This window comes from Rattus rattus, chromosome 2 (genome assembly GCF_011064425.1).
Source record: "Rattus rattus isolate New Zealand chromosome 2, Rrattus_CSIRO_v1, whole genome shotgun sequence".
Lineage (NCBI taxonomy): Eukaryota > Metazoa > Chordata > Mammalia > Rodentia > Muridae > Rattus > Rattus rattus.
In genome coordinates this window covers 167,444,355-167,458,584 of record NC_046155.1, presented here as the reverse complement: position 1 = coordinate 167,458,584, position 14,230 = coordinate 167,444,355, and the positions used below count along the sequence as shown (strand labels likewise).

Sequence of the window (14,230 nt, the reverse complement as noted above, 5' to 3'; positions counted from 1 at the left end):
TAACCCTGTGTGACATCTGCGTGTGTTTGAGACCCAACACCCAGGACTGGACAGGGGCGAGCAGAGTGATCAGATCTGAGTCAGGCCATACTGGGACGCAGTCTTAGATCGTAACTTGGGGTTGGGATGAACAAAGGCATGGGGGGGGGGTGCACAAGGGTGAGCACTGAAGGCTGCAGTCTAAATATTTAAAAACTTCCGGTTTACTTCTGGTAAATATCTCTCTGCCCATGGGGGAGTTACAGACTCTCGACATTAATGCCTAGAACATCAGGGTCACTTTAGGACCTTGTGCCAGGTTAGAACTACCATGTATTGGATGATGTGGTAGAGGCAGGGCTCTACCACTGAGCCACGCCCCCAGCCCCTCACTGGGGGATTCTAGGCAGGGGCTCTACCACTAAGCCACGCCCACATCCCTCTCTGCTTTTTATTCTGGAACAGGTTCTTACTAAGTTGCCCAGCTTATCTTTAAAGATTTATTTATCATATATTAGAACACTGCAGCTGTCTTCAGACACACCAGAAGGGGGCATCGGATCCCATTACAGAAGGTTATGAGTCACCATGTGGTTGCTGGGAATTGAACTCAGGACCTCTGGAAGAGCAGTCAGTGCTCTTAACCCCTGAGCCATCTCTCCAGCCCCCAGGTTATCTTTTAACTTGAGATCCCTTCACCTCAGCCTCCATAGTAGCTGGACTTCAAGACTTGACACTGGGTTGTTAATTAAATTTAATGTCCCTGCCCCGACATATGGAAGACACTTTAGTTCAAATTTATGTTTCTGTTCGGGTTGTCATCTGTTTCACCTTTGCCCCAGGCCTGGGGACTCTTAATGGCTGTCTGGTTTGGGTGAGTCTGGAACATCCTGGGCAGAGAGGTGGGAAGAGCTTGGCAGGAACAAAATCCAGGGTAGATTGGAGATGGGACTGGGATTTGGGAAGATTCTGAGAGTTAAGGGATGAGGGAGAGCAGGTAAGTGGGAATTCTTCAGGAGCACACACGGGGTGGGGGTAGAAAAAGATCAGCTGTCAGGGGCCTATGAGATGGATTAGCACAGAAAGGGGCTTGTAACCAGCCCTGACCGCCTCACTTAGGTCTCCAGCACCCACAAGCTAGAAGGAAAAATTAGAGGTCAGCCTAGACCCCACGGTGCAGACATGTAACCTCAGCTACTCAAAAGGCTGAGGCAGAAGATTGAAAATTAAAAGCCAGCCTGGGCCACTTAACTAGACCCTATTACAGAATCTCAATAAGTAAAAGAGAAAACAAAATGGGTTCAGTGGTACAGAACTTGTCCAGGATACATAAAAAGAACCTGAGTTCGATTCCCAGCACTACAGAACAAGAGGTCAGAGGTCACGGTCAATGGAAAAAGATCCGGAGGTCACAGAAGTACCCAGAGTTCAAGACCTGGCTGAGGGGGTGGGATGTGGACTGAGGGGATCCTAATGAACAGAGAGCAGGCAGACGACCGGCCTCTTAGAGCTCTGTGTTCTTAGAGCCACTCTCCAAAGGTTTATTCAGCCACGTGAGACAAGCAGTTGGTGTGCAGGGGACGGCCCCTGCCCAGAGTCACACATTCATGGAGGCATGGAGATGTCAAAGGAAACCTCGGGGGCCAAACAGGTTCTGAGAGACCTGAGCGGGGAGAAATTGTTAGGAAGGAGTTGGGCAGAGCAGGCGGGGCCGTGGGTGAAGGAGAAGTAGGAGGGGGGCGTGTAAGGGTCATGAAGGAGAGGAGAGGTCAGAAGGATGAGGCGGTCAGGGAGCTGAAGAGGGGTCAGGCAGAAGGTAAGGAGGGTCAGGGGTGAGGAGGGGTAAGGAGCATGAGGAGGATCGGGCGAATGAGGGGTTGGGGTGAGGAGGGGTCGGGGGTGAGGAGGGGTCAGACTATTGCTAAGCACACACATAAAAGGGCAGAAGCCAGGAAGCCTCAAAGAAATGCCAAGAGCGGGGTTGGGGATTTGGCTCAGTGGTAGAGCTTGCCTAGGGGGCACAAGGTCCTGAGTTCAGTCCCCTGCCCGGAAAAAAAAAAAAAAAAAAAAAAAAAGAAATGCCAAGAGCTCGGAGGTGACGAACATCAGGGACTTCCAAAGGACTGATCACGTCAGACCTGGAGAGCCTGGTTAGAGGTCACTCCCGGAGCTGCACAGACACGGAGGAGTCGGTCACCCTTGTCCTCCGCAGTCCCCCAGGCTCCATGCGGTTCTTCGCCTTGTGCTGGAAGTGGACGAAACGCACTCCGGGGCCGTACTGGCGGAAGACGTGGGACACCTGTGGCAGCCCAGAGTTAGGAAGAAAGTCTCACCCGGGTCCCACAGCCTGCTGGCGTCCCTTCCTCCCTTTGCCCAAGGTCTTGGAAAAGAACACCTGTGTGGGTAGGGACCTGGCGCGCATCTCACCTGAACCCAGCGGCCAGGGGGTCCTCTCCCATTGGTCCGAGGGGCCACGTGGTGCTGGGCAATGACGGTGCGGCGGTCAGCCGCTAGCAGCCAGACGTGCAGCTCATAAACACACTGGTCTAGGCGGCTGTCCTCGAACCTGGAGGAGGTTCAGATTTTGACTGCCATGCAGCCACAACAGCATCTCATCCCCGAGCCCTGGTCCTAAGCCCAGCCCCACAACTCTCCATCTAACTTCCCAGCCCTCGGCTGGCAGAGACCAAGACAACCCCATGCTCTGTTCTCTGAGGCCCACTGTCCAGGGGATGAGTAGACAGGTCACCAATAGTGACGGCTACCTATGTAGATGGAGGTGTACAGGCAGACGTTGAGGTGAGATGGGGTACAGGCAGAGGGTAAGAACAGAATGAGGGTGTTGGTAGAGTTTAGGGGTAGGGTGGGCAATGCAGGGTAGTGGAGCGAATTCATAGATGGCCTCTCCATATGACCGGAGGAGGCTTCCAGTTGGAGCTGTGTGTAAGAAACTCTCTCCTTAATAGGAGGAACATGAGTCAGAGAATCAGAGGGGCACACACAGGCTTCGGTGGATAAAAGGAACAGCCGGGGCCAGAGGGAACCCATCTAGCTGTCATCTGAAAGATATAAAGGTTGGGGCCAGAGGAGAGCAGGACCGGGTGAGACCACAGTGTCAAGGGGTGTTAATGAGGGACTCAGGCCCTGGGGAGCAAGGAAGCCTGAGCTCTGGGGAGCCTGGGATGGCATGATTGGGCAGTCAGGTAGGGCGGGGCACACCAGTCCATGATGGTGATGTCAGGCTGTTCGTCGTCCAGCAGCTCCTCCCACAGCTTCTTGGCCAGCAGGTTCACACACTGCTCCTTCACGGTCCAGCTGCAGACAAACACGAGAAGAGATGGGTCTGACAATCCCATAATCCTGAGGTCTCTCGGGGAGCAGGAAGCATGGTGACAGGGCTCTAGGTACGGCAGGACACCCTACCCTTCAGCCCCCACCCTCCTGCACTTGAGGATCTGACAGTCTTGGTCCCCAGGAGACTCTGGAGAACAATATACACAAACCCTCTGTTCCCGGAGAAAGCTGACACTTAAGGTGAGGACTGGATCCAGGCCTGGAATCTCAGCTACTCTAGTGGCTGTGTTAGAGGATTGGAAGTTCAAGGCCTACTTGGGCAGCTTAGCAAGACCCTACCTCAAAACAAACAAACAACTAGGAGGATAGCCCAGTGGTAGAGCCCCTGCCTAGAATCCCCCAGTGAGGGGCTGGGGGCGTGGCTCAGTCCAAAATAAAAAAATCACTAGAGATTTATCTAGTTTAAGGGATACTTTAATCAGTTCGTTCAAAAACAAAAACAAAGTTAGAAAAGATGGGCTTTGACTCTGAGCCCCTGAATCACACCCTCTCATCCACTGTTCCAAAGCTGGACTGGAGCTGAGACCCTTTCCTAGGCAAAGAGGGTGAGATCGAGGTTTATTAAACACCTACTGTGTGCTGGTCAGACATCTTGGGCGCCTATATTGCATATTTCATAGGCATCCAGTTATGACCAAGCCTGTCACCAGAGCCAAAAAGGGAGGCCCCTCTGCAGGCACCTCAGCAAAGAAAACTAGAGGAGAGGAGAGCAATTCCTCCTCCCCCAACTCCCACCCCCAGGCCTTGTGGCAACTCACCTGAGGGGTCCCTGGAGGTTCTCAGTAGTAATGTACCATCCGCGGAAATTACCTGGCCAGTGATGAAGAAAGAGGGGTTGGTGGGACGTTCCTTGAAGAGCACCATCCTCCCGGGCAGAGCCCCCAGTGCTTACCCAGCTCCTTCAGAGGTTTCCGGGTGGGACCCGTAGGGGGCGCCGGCTGGTAGATGTTAATGCCTGAATCACACAAGGGAATGGCGCCTCAGGCCAGTGCCCACCTCCTCACGTCTTCCTACCCCTGGGGCTATACTGGAAGGGCAGGAACCCGAGCCGGGCTAGACCAGCCTAGCCGGGACTAAAGATGTTGGTGGGCGGTTATAGTGAGTCTCTGTAGCTCTGGAAGAAATCTAGAGAAAGGGGCCAAAGAGGGAGAGAAACAGAGACAGACAGACACACAGGGACAAGATGCAGAGTAGAACAGAGATAGATAGATGGACGGGACAGAGATGTCTGCCGAGAGAAAGAAACAGGAACTACAGAGAAAGATGAAGAGACCGAGCTTTTGAGCAGCAAGCCAGGGGTCTCCAGGCTGCATCCCCACCTTCCGGGTTGGGTGAGTTGAGGAGGTTGCGGTAGAGTGGCCGCTCCAGGAACAGCAGCTTCCAGCTGATGCTCGGGGGCAGCTCCAGCTTCCCGCTCAGGGGTCCCCATTCTTCTACCAGCAGCTGTCTGGCTTCAAACTCAGTCGGTGCATTGGGCTGAGGAAGCTCAGGGGTCACCGGGGACGTGGGAGACCTTGGGGACGGAGGTGGTGGTGGGGACTGAGGATGCGGTGGCAGCTCCTCGGAGTTCTGGGACCCCTCGGCTTCCATCCTGCCACTGAGCGCGTCTCTGTCCGGTGTCTTCTCCATCCCTAAGGTTTGGACGACTGGGTCGTGGTTCCTAGGATCCAGGTTAACTGGGGGTGGAGGGGCGGGGCAAGCCATCAGGTATTTAAGAGAGGGCGTGTCAGGGGAAGGATCTGAACCCCGGGGGCCCTCCTCCCTCAAACCAGGAGACCAGCTTGCAAGATCCTCCTCCTCCTGACCTAGTGTTTCACCCCCCCACCCCCACCCCATTCCAGCCTTCCTCCCTCAGACCCAGTGGTCCAGGCAAGAGCCTCCTCCCTCAGAACGGGTCCAGTCCCGCCCCGTCAACATCTAATTCCTCTGCCCCAGATTCCCCAGGGCCAGCTGAGGACCTCGTCTGACTCCAGGGGCTAATGTCAAGCTCTCTAATGATGTGTATCCTCCTTAAGGCTGGCCTGGCAAAACTGAGGCCACTTAAAGCCGACGTCTCCCTTTTCCCCTCCTCATCCCATGTGGGGCTCGGAATGGGTAGGGGTCCAGTCTCAGGCTCTCTCCTGGGACACACTTAAGGCAATCGCATATTTTTTTTTTTTTTTTTGTCTTGGAAAACGAACTGAATTAATCAGACTGAGGTTGGAAGCATAGATGGGGGATGGGGTGTCAGAGGGAATCCAGGAGGGTCTGGAGGCAGGAGCCCCTGATTGTCCCCCCCCCTTGGGTAATTTTGTCCCTCCAGCGGAGACAGGACTTTGAAGTATGAGGAACCTGAAGGGCCAGATACCCAAGGCCACTTCCTGTCTGTGGCCCCATTCCTCGCCCGGTCTGGTTCTCCCTAAGCAGACACAGGGACCATGAGCAGTGGGGAGCCTTGGTGCCTCTGCTTGCCAGGAGTGCTCCTCAACTCATTCCACTAACGAAGAGGAGGAGCGGAATGATGGTTGGATGGGTCGGTCGTTAATAAGCAGATAGGCGGCCCGAATTCTCAAATCCTCATCTGAGACAACGGTCCTGGGCCAGCTACTACTGGCTTCTTTTGTTGTTGTTGATGTTATTTGGGGGCTTTTATATGTTATTTTGGAGACAAAGTCTCTTGGCCCAGGCTGTTTCTTTGAACTTGCTATGTAGCCCAGGCTAGCTTTGCTGCCTCCATCTGTCAAATGATTGTGCACAAGCTTGTGCCACCGTGTCGTCCTGTGTGTGCTACCATTCCATCCCCAGCCTATCCCCACGCTCCCAGGCCAGGCCCTCACACGTACTCACTGCAGTCCAACAGGAAGTGGAGCTCTTGCTCTAGCCCATAAGTGGGGTAAGCTATCCCATCTCAATATCCATGTCCTTAGAAAGTTCACCCTGTTGTCACACCCATCTTGTCAATGAAGAAACAGAGACACAGAGAGGTCCAGTGACTCACTTGAGGTTGCACAGACACACAGGAAGTCCCAGGTATGCTCGACAGCCTTCAGATTTAAATCAAGGAACTCACGGTGATGTGGAGAGTTAAACCCATTCAACTTCCCAAAAGCCCTGTGCTGAAGAGCAGCGAATGGTAAATGACATCTCCATGTGTAGCTCAGAGAACTGAGGCAGAAAAGAGGGTACTGACCCTCTACACTGAAGAGCTGGAAGCCACTAGAGCCCCAGGAGGGCTGAGATGACAAAGGTGTCACCCTGCCATATCTCAGAGGGTTCCCAGAAAACACCAGGAGAGCCCAGTGGCACACCCAAGACCCAAGACCGCACACACTCCCGGGGCCACCGCAGCACACTCCCCTCTGCCTTCCACCTGCCCCGGGCCTCTCATGGTGGGTGGGAGGAGGCCAGACTGGTGAGTGCGGCCAGAAACCAGGGCAGGGAGTGGCTGCAGCCTGCAGGGACCTGAAAGAGGACCCCCCCCAACAAGAAGGGTTTTCTTCCTAAAATGTATTTATTCTTTCCTATTCATACATGCGTGTACAGATATGATTATAAGTGGACGCTGATCATATTATCCTCCAATAGTGTTACCTATATCCCCTCCCTCTGACCAAAACTGCCTGTCCCTGTACTACTTTGATGTGTTTTATTTGTTTGTTTTCTTTTGCTTGAGAATATGTTCCTGTGTAGTCCAGACTGTTCTCAAATTCCAGATGACAGTAGCACTGAGCCACACCCCCAGCCCCTCACTGGGGTTTTCTAGGCAGGGGCTCTACCACTGAGCCACGCCCCCAGCCCCTCACTGGAGGATTCTAGGCAGGGGCTCTACCACTAAGCCACACCCCCAGCCTCTCACTGGGGGATTCTAGGCAGGGGCTCTACCACTGAGCCACGCCCCCAGCCCCTCACTGCCCCCAGCCCCTCACTGGGGGATTCTAGGCAGGGGCTCTGCCACTGAGCTACGCTCAGCCCTGTCTCAGGCTTTTTCTTTCCTTCTTGCCTACACCTCCATGCTCAGTGGTTCACAAATCCTGGGACTGTCTGATTCATTGGGGAGGTCCTTGTTCCCTCTCAGAAGTCTGTGATGGGTCCTAGAACTCAGAGAAGCATGTCTACACGATGATGAGGAATCTGGGTGTACAGCTCATGCCCTGGCAAAGCAAGTAGATGCCAACAGTACATTGTCAGCTTCTGCTCTTGCCACCAGAAGACCAGGAATGTCCCCAGTGTGGTGTTTAGCCAAGAGCAGTTAAAGCACTTGTTCACACAGGGTGGATCTCCATGCTGGTCACAGCAGCCCCACATGGGAAGAGTTCCTGTGCACACACTTGGATTAACACCGGAGTTGTAACATATGAGTGAGGTCTGGAATGTTCACAAAGGTTCCTGTGATAAGGGCGTGGTCTCCATCTTTGTATTCTTAGAAGGTGATTAAACCTTTTAGAGATGGGGACTAATATGACATTCTCCGGTCCCCAAAGTGTCCTCTTTCAGAAGACAGTGGGACTCCTGTCTGTCTCTACTTAGCTCCCTAATGCTGACCACAGTGAGTTAGTGTCTTGACTCCACCGCTAGTCCCCACAGAGACCAGAAGCAACAAGATCATAGGGAAACAAACCTTGAAGCTATGAGACAAATTGAGCCTTTTTTTTTTTTTTTTTTTTTTGGTAATACTTAAAACAGTATTAGTGCAGACTTCTAGAAGAATTTTTTATTTTATTTTTTATTGGTTATTTTATTTATTTACATTTTTGCCTTCACTCTTTTTATTTTAGATGGGGTCTCTACATGCAGCTCTGGGACTTGTATAGATAAGGCTGGCTTAGAACTCATGTGATCTACCTTTTTATTATTTTATGAGTATTTGTTTGCCTCTATATATCTATCTCTGTCTCTATATTTCTATCTCTCTCTATATATACATATATCTGTGTACCTGGTGCTCCCAGAGGCCAGAAGAAGAAATCAGATCCTCAGGAACTAAAACCCTAAAACCACAGATGGAAACGCAGTATCTGCTCTCGATTGCTGATAAATCACTTCAGCCCCATCTTCTTCTTTAAGATAGAGGCCTCTGGTGTTCTGGATAGCAGCAGCAAGTTAGCCAACTTCCTCTGGTACCCAGGAAGTAAAAGAAATGACCTCTCCACAGACACAACAATAGGGATGTTTGGCTGAGTCTAAAAATCTCTACTCAGAATAATAAAGGACAGTCAAAACAATGGTACCTACAGTGTGATTTCATTTATATAAAATCCTGGTAAGGCGGGTTGAGGATTTAGCTTAGTGGTAGAGCAAGGGCAAGGCCCTGGGTTCGGTCCCCAGCTCCAGAAAAAAAAAAAAAATCCTGGTAAGGCAAGATTAAGCCAGCATCAAAGAAATCATGCTGGTGGCCCTTAGAGACTAAAGGAATTACAGCCAGAAGCATAAATGAAGTTTCATAGACAGTGAAAAGTCTTCTTCCTTCCTTCCTCCCTTCCTCCCTTCCTCCCTTCCTTCTTTCTTCTTTGATACAAGTTCCCACTTGTAGACCAGGCTGGCCTCAAACTCACAAACATCCTCCTGCTTCTGCCTCCCGGTGCTAGCACTAAAGGTGCGAGCCACCACCCTTGGCCTACAACGTTCTACCTTAACTACGGTGTTATGTGGACACATGCATTCCAGTTATTTTCTCTACATTCCACTTCAGGGGATTTCTACCAAGCCAGTAAGAAGAAAATGAGTGAAGCAGTGGCCTCACGGGCCACTGTTCATACGAAATAAAATAAGATGGGCATGTGTCGGAGTTCTCCCCAGTGAGGCCTGTGTTAGCTTACAATGAACAGAACTGGACTGCGGTGTAGGGTGCTGGCCTGGCATGCACAGCACTCTGGGATTGCTCTCAGCACTGCAGAAAATGGAACACAGTGGATTCCCCTCCAGAAGGAGGAGGAGAGAGTTTAAGGCAGAGAGTTCACCAACAAACTTAGGACACATGAGACCCCAAGAAGAAGGAAAGATAAGCAGATGGATGGATGGATGGACAGATGGACAGACAACTGTCAGGGGGATACTATCACAAATACCCGGAGACTAGTCAAGTTAGTAACAGGAAGGGTTATTTTGGCTCTCAGTTTTGGAGGCATCAGAGGTCACCATTAGCTTTGTTATTCAGTGACACTGTGTGAGGAACATGTGTTGATGGAGGATCTACACCCATGGCTGGGATGTAAAGGAGACATAAGATCAGCCCAGGAACCAGAAGTCCTGCTAGATAAACATGACCCTATAAAGATTCCACAGCCTTCCAGTACAGCTGCTCTGGGATCCTCAGCCCCTCACTGGGGGATTCTAGGCAGGGGCTCTACCACTGAGCCATGCCCCCAGCCCTTCACTGGGGGTACTAGGTATGTGTTCTGCCACTATACTCCAACCCCTTTTTTATTTTATTCTGAGACAGAGTCTGACTGGGTAGTTCCTAGTTCACCAGCACAACCAGCTGAACTTATCGTGCTATGGTCTGGGACTCCTCCCATAGTGGACACTGTATTCCAAGCGGCTCTGAGCTCTGTTCTCATCACCACCAGAACAAAAACATAAGAATCACTGTGCAGGAGCTGAGGGCTGCCTGGACTCAGCAGTCCCTGCTCTTATCCTGCTGGTGTTGTCTCAGCAACATCCTCACTTCTGACTGTGCTCTCATGTTTTGGCTAGCCCACAGGCCTCCAACTTCCTTCCCACTCCATGGCCTTTGCACACGATCTTCCTGCAAGGCTTTACTGATGCTCTGGAGGCTGCCTTCAGCCTGTCACTTCCTCAGCTGTAGACACCTTTCTGAATCTTTCCCACACACTTGGCACCTCCAGACCCAGGTCAGTCTCACACTGCTGAGCCTTCCGAGCCCAGGCAGGTTGTACCCACACTGCTCTTCTGCGCTGTCAAACCTCGTCCTGACTTCTTGTCCTCACTGTGATCTATGACTATGTCTGAATCTGTGGCTCTCTAGATCACCATCTGGCTCACTCTGCTAGAATGTTGCCTTGCATGGGTAGGGCCTCCAGAAACTCAAAATGGGCTGCGGCCGTGCCTGCTGGGCAGGAAGTACAAGACGGTCAGATGCTGCCCTGCTGAGGAACCACGTCCAGACATCCTGAGTGCATATCTGTACTCTGCTGCAAAATCACTATGTGCCCCATGAATCCAGGTCCTGTGCCTGCTGGAGGGTGACGCTTAGGGGTGGGATGGGGGCATAGGTCAGAGGTGCAGGAGTGGGAAGTCACAGCCAGGTTGGTAGGGAAGAAAAGCAGATAGGGTTGAATGTTGTTTGATGGGATGAAATGGTGTGTCCCAGCTCTGCTCTTCCACTAGCCTTGTACAGGAGAATTCTAGGCAAGGGCTCTACCAATGAGCCACACTCCCAGCCCCTCACTGGGGGATTCTAGGCAGGGGCTCTACCACTGAACTACACTCCCAGCCCCTCACTGGGGGATTCTAGGCAGGGGCTCTACCACTGAGCTATGTCCCTCTTCTTACATTGTATATGTGTGTATGTTGCATGTGTGTGCTTGCACATGTGCATGTTCTTGTGTTCAAGTGCAGACACAGGAGTACCACAGTGTATGAGGTCATAGGCAAACCCCAAGGATCAATCTTTGTCTTCGCTTTGCTTGAGAAGTTGCAGACCCCAGACCAGCAGGTCCACAAGCTTTCAGAGATTCTCCTGTCTACGTCTCCTATCTTTCTGTAGAAGCCCTGGATTTACCGGCACAAGGCACAACCCCTTGGCTTTACTTGGATTCTGGGGATTTGAACTTGGATCTTCATGCTTGCATGGAGAACATGTTTACCCATATCAAGTCAGATGGCCCCATGTCATTTATTATTTTTTAGTGGAGGACTTGTTTCATGGTCTTAGAGCTTTCAGCCCACGGTCCCTAGTGTCATTGATCCTGGGTCTGTCATGAGGTAGCACACCAGGAAGCAACCAATTTATTTTTTCTGGACACGTAGTGTGCAATGGCACTCCATTTTGAATTTGCATTTCTTGGCTAATGAGTCAGAGTCTTGTACTTGACCTCATGACCTGTGGGCTCTTCCTTCTCCAACCTGACTGATCAAACCTTTGTCTATGTCTCTATGCAAGCATGAAGATCCAAGTTCAAATCCCCAGAATCCAAGTAAGGCTAAGGGTTTGTGGCTTGTGTCTGTAAATCCAGGGCTCCTATAGAAAGATAGGAGATGTAGACAGGAGAATCTCTGAAAGCTCTCTTTTTCTTCCTAGGTTATCTAATTAGTGTGAATGTTTGCAAATATTTTACCCATTCTGACACTCAAATATTCCAAATTATTTAATTACTTAATTCATTTTGAGCTAAGGTCTTACTGTGTAGTCCAGGCTGGCCTGGAACTCTCTCTCCTCTTGCCTCAGACTCCTGTGTGCCACTGTGTAAGTGAAACGTCTTGATTTTTATATTTTCAGCCATTTTCTCCATTTTATTTGTTCAGTTATGCTCTTTATATAGTTTTATTTCAAATGTCTTTTTTGGCTCTGCAGTCACTTTCTTCTGTCAGCCCTTGCTCACACTGCTGTGACCAAAAACCTGAGGAGGGGGGCTTATGGGAATGAAATGATTAGTATTGTCAAACTGACAGGATCTAAAGTCACCAAGGAGACAGGCATCTGTTCCTCACAGTTTCTAGATGGAGTTAACTGAGATGGGAAGACCCACCCTGAACATGCATGGTAGGAATCATTCCATGAGCTGGGATCCTCCACTGAACAAAAACCAAAGTGGTTGGGGCTGGAGGACCGGCTCAGTAGTTAAACGCACTAGTATGGGACATGATAGTCAGTTTCCTAACACACTCAAGGGACCATGCTTGACTCTGAAAGTTGAATGGGTCTTCTACAAAGGGAGTCAGTGCTCTTAGCCCCTGAGCCGTGCTCCAGCACCAGACTGCTAAATTTCATTTTATGTTAACTTTTGTTTAGCTCGTGGTGCTGAGAATTACATCCAGGGTCTCATGAATGGTAGGCAAACACGAGTTACACATTAGGTAAAAATTAAATATCCACACACATGTGCCTGCGGGTCCTGTTCTGGACAGCACAAAACCAGGCTGCCTTTTAAAAACTTTAATAATGTAGCCATTTGTTTTTGTCTGTGTCAGGGGACAATTTACAGAAATTGGTTCTCTCCTTCCCCCATGTGGGCTCCATTGCCTTGCAGAGGTCACCTTTCTTGTTTGGGGACTCCCTGCACACATCTTATCTCTGAACTCGGATGTGTCATTAAGCCTCAGTTTCTAGGGTCAAAAACAGCAAACCCAATGAGCCACCAGGGTGGGGTTTCTCAAGTCCGTGGCACAGCAAGGACTACATTTTCCAGCCTGCCTTGCCCTGTAGGCGTGGCCAAACACCTAGCCAATGAGGAGATGGTGCAATCCCTGGCTCAAATCCTTAAAGGAGCCAGTCCTTTTTGTAGGAGGCCAGGATGGAGGGCGAAGGGAGGCCGGAGTCCCTGCTGCTTGAAGAAAGAATCCCAGTTTCGTGTTTAGCACAGAGAGGTTGCCTTGTTTCTGGGGTTTCCATAACAGAGCAGACACCAGAATCCCTGTTGACATACAGATTGATGGGCCAACCCAGGTTCTGATTCACCCTGGGTGGAACCCAGGAAATCACATTTGCAAGTTCTCAGGGTGGACCAAGGATAAATACTTTAGAGACCCGCTGGTCTGACTAGTTTCCTCCATTTGTTTGGGTTCCTGGCTACGCCCCTCTGGCAGGCAAAATAAACATCTCTGCCGCCCACCTGTACTTGGGCCCCAACTTGTGCCTGGTTCGTTGCATTTGGGCAAAGCAAGTTGATAATTTCATCCTTTAGACTGCTGTCACTGCAGGTGGCACATGTGACCCTTCCAAATGCTTGCCTGGGGTTCCTGATTATATGTAGTCTAGAGGTCCCCAGAAAGCACATTGCAGAAACATCCTTGACAGTGTACCAAGAAGGCTGTGCCTGGGAAGACACAGAGCGAGCCGCTGGGAGAAGCCATTTTGCTCTGGCCACAGCAGAGGTGTGACCTTCCACTCTTGACAGTGCTCCTCCTCCCCCTCCTTGGGCATCTTGGTAATTGGCTTTTTGGTCACTCCAGTCCTCCTAAAGAGTGACTGACATCCATGCACTAAGTCCTGATTGAGAGTCAGGGGGTTAGGTGTTCCTGACAGCAAGTGGCTGATCCTTGGGACACTTCTGCACAGGTGACAGGAGCGGGAGGCAGAGCTGGGAGAGGGCTGGGCCTCTTGAAGCAGTTCTCATTGTGAAACCGAGAGCCACCCCTTCCAAATGCAGGGACAGTGAAGGTGCCCAAACTAGCCATCAACTTGGAGTAGGGCATACGGTAAGGCAAGCGACTGTGTGTGTGTGTGTGTGTGTGTGTGTGTGTGTGTGTGTGTGTGCGCACGCGCGCGCGCATGTCTTCATCTTTAGCAGGATTGTAGCAGAGACCGTCAGTTGCCAGTGGGATCACAGGGGGTTCAGGCTCTCAGCCACTGGGCTCTAGAATGTTCTTAATACTTCTCTGTTCACCAGACCCCCTAAGCGGAGTAAGCTATTCCTCTGGCCTTGCTCTCTGGAATAAGCTAGAGTTCTTTAATGTTTGCTGTCGCATTGGTTTTACTCTTGAGTCCCATTTATAGAGTCCTGACTGAAGATCACGCTGGCCTTAAACTCACAGATTCACCTGCTTCTTTCTACCAAGTGCCGGGATTAAAGGCACGCGCCACCATCTTCAGCTTGGTTTTTGTTTCATGGTCTGCTGCAGCGCTGGCTGATCACTAACTGACCCTCCATTGCCTCCAGGCTGAGTTCTGGCGACAAGCATACTGCCCCAGGTCAGGTTTTATTGGTGCTGGAGACTGGACTCAGGACAAGTACTTTAC

At 50.9% G+C, this 14,230-nt stretch overlaps 1 protein-coding gene across 1 annotated transcript; it reads right to left on the bottom strand.

Annotated features, from left to right (window-relative positions):
- Window positions 1-2,076: 2,076 nt before the first annotated feature.
- Nccrp1 (NCCRP1, F-box associated domain containing) lies at window positions 2,077-5,037 on the bottom strand. Its single transcript, XM_032894052.1, has 6 exons — window positions 4,653-5,037; window positions 4,226-4,288; window positions 4,092-4,143; window positions 3,199-3,294; window positions 2,407-2,545; window positions 2,077-2,278 (listed from the first exon to the last, which is right to left on the bottom strand). Exons 1-6 carry the CDS (start codon window positions 5,035-5,037, stop codon window positions 2,138-2,140), a joined length of 876 nt encoding a protein of 291 aa, XP_032749943.1. The 3' UTR covers window positions 2,077-2,137.
- Window positions 5,038-14,230: the final 9,193 nt, after the last annotated feature.